This window comes from Pseudochaenichthys georgianus, unplaced genomic scaffold (assembly GCF_902827115.2).
Source record: "Pseudochaenichthys georgianus unplaced genomic scaffold, fPseGeo1.2 scaffold_438_arrow_ctg1, whole genome shotgun sequence".
In the NCBI taxonomy this organism is placed as follows: Eukaryota; Metazoa; Chordata; class Actinopteri; order Perciformes; family Channichthyidae; genus Pseudochaenichthys; species Pseudochaenichthys georgianus.
Window position 1 is genome coordinate 160041 of NW_027263003.1, and position 9906 is coordinate 169946.

A 9906-nucleotide genomic window follows, 5' to 3' on the forward strand; every position below is an offset into this window, starting at 1 on the left:
TCATGGTGCCGGTGTACACACCAAATCAGTGACGGTTTCTCTCAGCTCTCTGACTTTCTTCTCCAGGTCGAGGTTCCTCTCCGTCAGGGTCTCCACCATCTCCTCTGACCCCAGAGCCGCATCCACCTGGTACAAGCAAACACACACAAGCATACGGGTAGTTACATTTACAGAAAAGTCTGTTTGATTTCTGTAATATAAATGTGTTTCAGCCTTAATCTTATTTATAAATAACTATTAAATCCCTCTACTTTAACCTGAAGAAAGCCGCTTCAAAGACATATTCCTCCATTTCCTTGCTTCTCGCCGTCTTTACCTGCTCCTTCAGTTCGTCGACTGTAGCCTCCGCCTGCTTCACGTCTTCCTGCAGCTTTTCCTTCTGAGTCCTAAGAGTCTCCAGCTCAGTGTTCTTCTTCTCCATCTGCTTCTGCAGCTTCAGATGCTCCTGCTTCTCTGAAGTCGACAGGTCCCGCATCCTGAGGGGAAAGGGACATTTGAATGTTTTCTTATAACTTATCTTATAACCTTATATGTTTTAGGAACTTCCAATAACAAATGCTTTGTTTATATTTTCACTTTGATCAGAGCTGCTTTTTTGACATTTCACTGACCGAACCAATGCCTCCTTCAGTCTGCTATTCTGCTCCTCCAGCTGTTTGACACGGTAACTCCAGGCCGCTCCACCTGACCTGAAAAGACAAGGCGCCACAGTTCATAGAAGGAAGGAGAGACACATGAAATAAAGAGGCCTTTGTAGGACAGTGAGTCCAAACCTTTCTCTGAAGTCTCATGTCTAAGGATCTCCATGGAGAGCTCCTCCACCTTTTCCTTCAGCGTGTCCACCTCCACTTGCAGCGACTCTGACCGCTCCTCGGCCATCTCTTTGTCCAGTGTTGCCATCTCTATGGCGTCAGCCGTGTCCGACACCTCCTCCATGTAGTGGTCCTTCCTGTGCCTCTCGGGCATCCTGGAGGGACAACATGAGAGAGAACACTCTAGAAGGTCTGCTACTTTCAGTCTTAGAAGTTGGAAATTATCCATCATTTCCTACCCTAAAAAGAATAAGTATTTCTTTGTAACCACATATAGTAAATACCAATAATGCTCTTACAACAAAGGATAAGTACTTGATTGTTCTGTGTACCTTCTTAGCTTCTTTGAGCTGTTTCTGCGGGCCAGCCTGCTGCTCCTGCATTTTGTTCTTCCACTCCTGAAGCTGCTCCAGCTGGATCTCGTGTTTCTGGAGCTCCTTCAGCTTGGCTTTGTCCTCCGTCCGCTTCATCTTGAGGGTTTCCAGCTTCTCCTCCAGGCCCTTGACCTAAGCACGCATTGATTCCTCCTCCTGAGAGCAATGGATGGGTGGGGGGAGTTAAATGCTTTTAGTTAAGAGGATTAACTGGATAGTGCCGCGCACATATACCATCAGGATGTTAGTGATGGGGTGCGGCTGCGGAGTGATACTTGTGTATGCAAGCCCGCATCTACGAGTGATCTATGTGTCATGGCTGTAGACCTGTCAAGCAATAAAGATGCCTCATACAAAGGTCTACGGATACCTTATCACTCTCCATGACCTGCGGTCAACTATATAGCATAAAGGACTATTACATGGTGTCAGAAGTCGGTCCAGTTCGTCACTTTGCCGGAGCTAAACAGATGAAAGTTTTGTTAGCCTAAAGCTAACAGGTGCGGTCCCCAGAGAGCGGGAGTCGCAATTTTTTTTGGAAGAAAGAAAAAAGAGAGATGGATCGATTCGAATTACCATCTCCACTGGTACTCACTGGCAACTTGGGAGAAAACTGGCGACGATGGGAACAACGCTTCCAAATCTACATGACCGCGAGTGGTGCAGACGGTAAGGACAGGAAGATTAAAGTGGCCATACTGCTGCATATTAGGAAACGAGGCATGAAAAGAACTGCGCCTGGTGAAAATAGTGGACATTGACTCGATAGCAGTGAAACATCCCACAACAAAAGAGGAGCTCATAGCTCAGCACCCAACTGTCTTTCAGGGTTTAGGTGAGTTTGCTGGAGAATATCACATCCACACTGACCCCAAGGCCACACCTGTCATACATGGCTGTAGGAAGATACCACTGGCAGTAATGGACAGACTGAGAGACACTCTCGATGACTTGTTACAAGCTGATGTTATTGTACAGGTAACTGAGCCACCATGGGTTAGTAGCCTGGTGATCACAGAAAAGAAAGACTTTGCTTGGATCCCAGTGACTTGAACAAAGCTATTCTCAGGCAGCACTACTCCATTCCAACGACCGATGAAGTTCTGTGCAAACTAGCTGGTAAGAAACTTTTCACAGTGCTGGATGAAAAAGATGGATATTGGCAAATAAAGCTAGATAAAGAGTCCTCCCTACTGTGCACATTTAACACACCATGGGGGAGATACCGCTTTAAATGTCTTCCATTTGGGATCAAGTCAGCAAGTGAGGTTTTCCAGCAACGCAACTGTGAGACATTTGGAGATATCCAAGGGATCCACATCATTGCCGATGACATGATAATTGCTGCATCGTCAGAGAAAGAACACGATGAGATATTACAGAAAGTGATAGCCAGAGCAAAGGAGGCTAATGCAAAGTTCCTCATTTCTTGACTCGCGAATGGGACATGGTCACACACTATCTCTTTTGGTATTCCTATCCTGGAGAAGACTGATTTCATTAACATTAATGACAAGACATCACATACTGTCATTAAGAAAATGAAATCAGTCTTCTCCAGGATAGGAATACCAAAAGAGATAGTGTGGGACCATGTCCCATTCGCGAGTCAAGAAATGAGGAACTTTGCAGAATCATGGGGCATACAACTGACTCATTCCAGCCCAGGCTCTGCACAGTCCATGGTCTGGCTGAAAGGACCATACAAACTGTTACACATGTTCTTAAAAAAGCACAACTAACGAACACAGACCCTCATCGTGCCCTGCTCATCCTGAGAAACACACCTGTAACAGGCATGCAATACTCACCCGCACAAATGCTCATGGGGAGAGTGCTAAGGAGCACCTTACCGAGCTCCACCGTGATGCTTCAGCCTGCTGTGCCTAAGGATGTTCACTCGACTCTCGAGAATCTACAGAGGAGGCAGCAGCAGTATTATGACAGAGGAACGAGGCCGCTTCCTGAGCTGCAACCAGGAAGTACTGTTCACATGGAAACTGAACAGGGTTGGCGTCCAGCTTTGGTCACCGCACAGAGAGGTGAGCCACGTTCCTATGATGTTGTCACATCTTCAGGTCAGCACTAGAGGAGACATCTGAGGAGACATCTGAGGAGACATCTGAGGAAAACACCACACGGCGCCCAAATGGACCCAGAACCTGACTTACCTGAAGACAATCAACTGTGCACGCCAGATGCAGACACATCAGAGACTGTTGAATATGAAATGTCATCACCGCAGAGCACAAGAAGAACCAGATGTGGCCGACTTATTCGACCACCTGAGAGATACAAAGATTTCCTAATTAGCTCAGGCTAAAGGTTGTGCTAAGACAGAGTTTATATGTTAAAATCCTTACTCTATTTGCTAAAAAAAAAAGAAAAAAAAAAGAAAGAAAAGAAAAAAAGAGAAGAGTAAGGTGTGTTGTTTATATACAGGATTCATGTTTATATGAGGATGTTGGAGTGATATACACTGATTCTAAATTGACATGTTAATGTTCATACAAAATATTATTTCATATATTCGCATGTTAACAAGTGAACAATGTTAATATTGAGACCGTTATAGAATGTTTACTACAGCAAATGTTATATGCAACTTTCATTGTAAGAAAGGAGGATGTAGTATATAGTGCCGCGCACATATACCATCAGGATGTTAATGATGGGGTGCGGCTGCGGAGTGATACTTGTGTATGCAAGCCCGCATCTACGAGTGATCTATGTGTCATGGCTGTAGACCTGTCAAGCAATAAAGATGCCTCATACAAAGGTCTACGGATACCTTATCACTCTCCATGACCTGCGGTCAACTATATAGCATAAAGGACTATTACAATCATCGATTGCCAAAGACTTACTTAAGAATATTTTAATGCAGAGATATATAAAAATTAGTGCTGTCAAAATTATCGCGTTAACGGCGGTAATTAATTTTTTGAATGAATTGCGTTAAAATATGTAACGCATTTAACGCATGTGCAGAATGGCCCGCCCCATACGTGCCACCAGTGGCAGCGCCAGGGTATGGCTGGGGTAGGCTACACCCATACCAAGAAATGGCTTAGCCCCACCATGAAAAATGATGTTAAAGTAAGCAAAATAAAGTCTGCCAACTCGCGCGGAGTAAATTGCACAGACAGCAGTTAGTAAGATTGATTTCAGTAGCCACGGTTTTGAAAACTTTTGTCACGTAGTGATCGTCTTCTCAATAGAACATCTTTGATAATGTCTTCTGGCCAATCAGAATCAAGATAACGGCGTGGTGTTGTTGCAGGAAGTCCCGACGGAGAATACTTTTTCTGTAGTACCAGGGGTGCACATAACTGGTACGCAGATTATGTGCGTAATCTGAAATGCGTACTGTCACTTGTGTCACAAAGCGCATTTGCGTACCGACGTACTTGTGAAGCTTTTCAGAAGGCGGTTAGATCACCGGACGTCAGAGTCGGTCTCCGTGTGCACAGACAGGGCTGCTGTTAACGTCGGTCTGTACAACGGAACTGTGCCAAAACTACGCCAACCGGCTGCGGAGGGAGACTCACCCCCTTCATTGGAGAACTGCGCTAAAACAGCTGATCACAACGTTCACACTCTGTGGTCACGAAGTACTCCACTAGCGCGCGCCCCCCCCCCCCCTCTGTCGACTTTCCTGAAGTACTCCCCCGTTGATAGAAATCAACACGTAATGAATTAAGACCCCACGGTTTGATGATTGATAGGTGTGTGGGGTGTCTTTCATTTTGACACGCAGACATTTTTTATAATAAACATAGATACTGTATGTTAAATGGATATATCCGCCTTCTTTCATTTATCTTTCCATTCCCACAACAATATACATAAAGAAATGGCATATTTTGGACATAGTTCGAATGGTGATTAATCATGATTAATTAATTTTTAAACTGTGATTAATCTGATTAATTAATTTTTAAACTGTGATTAATCTGACTAAAAATTGTAATCGTTTGACAGCCCTAATAAAAATATATCAAGACCGAAATGTGAGACTTAATACTTTTGGTTACAGGTCTCTTTCTATCCCTGGCAAAGGCACCATTGTATTTACATAATAATAATGTATTGTCAGATCAAGTCTGAAATGTGACAGACATTTACTCACATTGACTTAAAATACAAATTATTTGAAGTTACAATAAGTAACTTCTTCTGTATGTTCTGACCGTTTATAGCTGCTGGTCCTTCGTTTTAAACCATACCATCCTAACAGCAACATACTAAACAGCTACACTTTTGTTAAATAAATGTTGCATGATAGTTATACACTTTACACACACGTAGATTCTGCATGCATTACCCTGCTTGGAGTAGCTGGACCCGCAGCTGCTGATGCTGCAGTTGACCCGCTGGGCTGAGGCATGCCAGGAGCCCCCAGGGCGGCCGGATGGGAGGGGTGGGCCGCCTCCCCGACATCTCCAGACAGAGAGCTGGACAGGCTCTCACGAGACGCCTGGTGACCAGAGCAGCTATGTTAGTGTGGGGAAAAGGAAAGAGATAGAAAGGGGAAGATGTTGTGGTGTTTAAGTGTTAAATATCACTCAAGCCGATAAACAAAACAAGAGCTTCTCCCACACACAACTGAACCTGAGTGAACATCCGGCTTCACATGCTGTGCCGCTGGATTGTCTTATGTTCAAATATAAAAACCTTCCTGACTTTATTCCGTTAACCCACAGACCAAAGTTCCCAGTGTCCCTCACAGGAGATGTGGTTCAAGGCCTGGAGTGCTCCACTGCCACAGTGTGATCATAGACACTGCGTTAGGTCTCAAGAGTTATTTGTAAAACTCAACTACATAGTTAGCTTGTTGTGACCGAAGGACATCTTATCAGGAAACACAACAGTTCATGGCCTTTTAAAGTGTTCAAACATTTAAAGCTGTGGCCTTGATTTAACTTGCAAAGCAGCCGCAGAACGTTGACATTAAAACACAACTTTTACGAGACTGATGTTTTTAAATCAAACAGTCTGCTGTGAGTCACGCTCACCTAGGCAGAGCGTCGGGCACACTGCTCACAGGCTGATATCTAGTGTATTCATACCCCTCACTGTTTATTCATCATTCAATTCATTCTATATTTTATTCTGTAGATTATGAACATTACTTTTCACTTCACTGCTTGTTGCACCGTGAGAAGCTAAACTGCATTTCGTTGTCTCAGTACCTGTAATCTGTGCAATAACAATAAGCAGGCTTCTATTTCGTATAAGGCTTCGCCCTCTAAGGCTATCGCTATTGGGTAATCCCCACTGCACGTGTGCAGCACTGACAGATTTATTCCACGCCCACCTACGACGTGGGCCCCACCTCCGGGCTGACTTCCGTATAAATAGGAAGTAGGCCCTACAATCCACTCCTACTTTTCTTCAGCACTCCGTTGCAGAAGCACTGAGAGGCAAACCAGTTCTTTTAAGAGCTACTTACTAAAAGAGCAAACATTCCTGGTTCCTCCGGACGGGGGAAACAGGGCGGGGGCCCGGTGTCAACCCGACATATGAGTTACGACCGGAGCTCACGGTCTGAGTTTTGCCGGGGATTAGAGCACGCAAACGCGGCTCTCACTCCCCAGGTGTTGTGCACTCATGATTGGCTAGTCCAGGAGTCTTACTCTGTAGTCCAGGAGTCTTACTCTGTGGACCAAGCCCTTTATTTATTGGATCGGAGTGGTGGGCAGCAGTCAGGCGACTCCTTCCCCTCCATTCACGGATCACCATGTGGTTCCCCCGCCCTGTCTCCCTCTCCTCCGGCGGGGGAGACGGGGCGGGGGCCCGGGGTCTGCCCGGTAGCCGAGCCTAGGTTCGGCTACCGGGCTGACGACGGGTCAACGGGTCCCTCTATCCGCCATCGCCAGGCGGTATTCTCCAGGAACTCCCGGAGATCATCGGAAAGGCAGCCGCCTAATGAGATCTCCCCGTTCCCCCGGTTCAGGAGAGCTCTCCTCCGGATGACATAAAGCTGCCTCACAGCCTGTCGGTTGTTAGGCAGCAAAGCTTACGGCTCAAACCAGCTGTCTTTAAAACCTGTCGGTTAATTAGACAGCCCGGGTTTGTTTCCTATGTCACAGATGTGCCTCCTACACACACCGCCGCTCATTCCTCAAGCAGGTTTGAGCGTGAACCTCAATGTCCGGTTTACGAGCCTTCTCTTAAACGGCGACATGATGAGAGCCGCTGTGCAATACAGCGTGTGGAGGTGCAAGAGCCGGCTGTAACCTGTCAGTCAGCAGGCAGCGGGGCTCGCGGCACAAGCCAGCTGTAATTAACCAGCCGGTTATTAGACAGCAGGGCTTGACGGTTAAACCTGATGCTCCTAACCTGTCGGTTAGCGGCAGCACGGTTCTTCCTCTGTCCCAGATGTGCCTGCTACACACGGTCGTAATGAGCCCAGGGCTGTTATTACGCACTGTGTGAATAGCACTGCACACACCTCCGCTCATTCCCTCAGCGGGTTTGAGCGTGAACGCGCCTCAATGTCCAGTTTACGAGCCTTCTCCGAAACAGAGACAGGAGGAGAGCTGGTGTGAGATGCAGCGTGTGGAGGGCCCCTCGCAGCTTTTCGGTCCGGGCCCCTCTTGAGCTGCTTCACGGGCAACGGCGGTGAGGGATCTGACGTGGCTTGTCACCATGACAACCACAGCACATCCAAAACAGGCGTGCGCTCTCAGAGTACTCAGAGTGGCGGCGCGTGTGTTCGATGGACAGATGGATAATAATAAGCAGCAAGGCCCACCGGGTAAGCCGGCTGCCCCTAACCTGTAGGTTATAGGCAGCATGGCTCGCTGCATAACCGGCTCTCTTTAAAACCTGTTGGTTTTTAGGCAGCTCGGTTTTTCTCCTCTGTCCCAAACCTACCTCCTACACACGGTCGTAATGAGCCACGAGTGCCATTATTACAGTGAGGACAGCACTGCACACAGCTCCGCTCATCCCTTAGGGGTGTTGAGCGTGAACGTACCTTAAATGTCGGTTTACGAGCCTTCTCCTAAACGCGACATAAGGAGAGCCTGTGTGAAATGCAACGTCTGGAGGGCTCTGGCGTGGCTCGTCACCATGACAACCACAGCACATCCAGAGCAGGTTCGCGCCTTAAAGCAAACAGATATTGTTCTAAACTGTATTAAAGTAAACAGGTATTAACTTGAACTGTATTGAAGTGAACATGTATTATTTGGGACTGTTTTAAAGTAATCCTATATATATATATAAACCTTCTTACTTACACTCCATGACCCAGACACCCTGACACACACACACACACACACACACACACACACACACACACACACACACACACACACACACACACACACACACACACACACACACACACACACACACACACACACACACACACACACACACACACACACACACACACACACACACACACACACACACCTCCTCTCATCAGCACACACACACTTCCCCCCACCAGCACACACACAGGTTATTTTCAAGGTTCTTTCTGGGGCCAATATAATCTCAAGCACCAATATATCTGTGTACAATGTTTGATACCAATATATCTGTGTACAATGTTTGATACCAATATATCTGTGTACAATGTTTGATACCAATATATCTGTGTACAATGTTTGATTGTTTGGGAAAGAAATAGTTTGTGTGAAACCTTCCCTGGGAAATTAAAGGAGTGCAGTCCGGTGGAAGATAAGCAGTGACTCTCCGCCCCAATATGTCCATATATACGGTTGTTTATTCATGCACGGTGCCCCCTGTTTCTGACTGGCTGGTCCCGATACCTGTATCGCACGGCAGTGGAGCGGGGGGCCCGGAGTGCTCTGTTACAGGGCACTCTGTATTTCGTATTGTGTCTTTTTACCATTAAAATCAGATTATTGTTATAACTTTTATGCCGGTGTTTTGAACTCCTTCTCTTATTAATCTGACCAGGCTCATCTAACGGACGGCGCGGAGTGGAGCTGGGCTTTAAGCCACCACTACTGAGTCTGCTCCTACAATTTGGTGACCTGCGACGTGATGAGTGCTGGTCTATAGGAGGACCACAGACAGCTAGCGGACGAATTCAGCCCAGGGGAGGACACCTGGACACCACTGACAACTACACCAGGGCGTCCTACATGATACAAAGGTAAAGCAGATACCTGTTGATTACCAAAATCTGTCATTTGGCTTTGCTACAACATTTTTAGAGTTGTCAGCGGCGTTCTCAGTGTTCTTAGTCACGGTAAAGAATACAATACTGTAGAAAGTAAGACGGTGCCCAGAGTTAGGTAGGACATTCCTGGACCAAAAAGCACTGAGTGTGTGTAAGAGTCGGGTAGGTGCATTCCCGTACCTTAACTCACTAAAGACAGTAAAGTGAACCAGCGAGGTCTCCGTGGGGTACTAGTCCTGCACGGCTGACTCACTGGGAACATTTTGTAATAAACTGTGTGATTTTTTTTACGTCGAATCTGTGTAATAATTGAGAAAAGAGAGCATAGTGATAGAAGGTTTGCAGAAGCTGGGAGCTTCATCAGACAGAGGAAGCTCATTTGTGGTCAGCTGCTGCCCTCTGGTGGCGAACAGGGTGTAACAAGAGTTTGCTCCACGTTGAAAACTCTGAATTCAAACTGTGTGCACGTCTGAATTAACAGGACATTCAAATAAATAAGAATAAGGACATTAAGAGTAACGACAAGATTTGTCCAGTGTATTAATAAATACAA

General features: G+C 46.3%; 1 protein-coding gene across 1 annotated transcript; it reads right to left on the minus strand.

Annotated features, from left to right (window-relative positions):
- On the minus strand, positions 1-7842 carry LOC117442497 (dynactin subunit 1-like). Its single transcript, XM_071202435.1, has 7 exons — positions 7700-7842; positions 5514-5682; positions 1128-1318; positions 761-955; positions 612-689; positions 317-476; positions 1-126 (listed from the first exon to the last, which is right to left on the minus strand). The coding sequence occupies exons 1-7, from the start codon at positions 7840-7842 to the stop codon at positions 1-3; spliced, it is 1062 nt and encodes a 353-aa protein (XP_071058536.1).
- Positions 7843-9906: the final 2064 nt, after the last annotated feature.

Bases quoted from the DNA above. Each gene is read 5' to 3' on its own strand.
- LOC117442497 (XM_071202435.1), bottom strand. From the start codon at position 7,842: ATGGTGACAAGCCACGTCAGATCCCTCACCGCCGTTGCCCGTGAAGCA. The intron at 690-760 runs GTCCTACAAAGG...TTGTCTTTTCAG, and splicing joins GAGAAAGGTTTGGACTCACT to GTCAGGTGGAGCGGCCTGGA. The intron at 127-316 runs GTAAAGACGGCG...TGCTTGTACCAG, and splicing joins TCGACGAACTGAAGGAGCAG to GTGGATGCGGCTCTGGGGTC.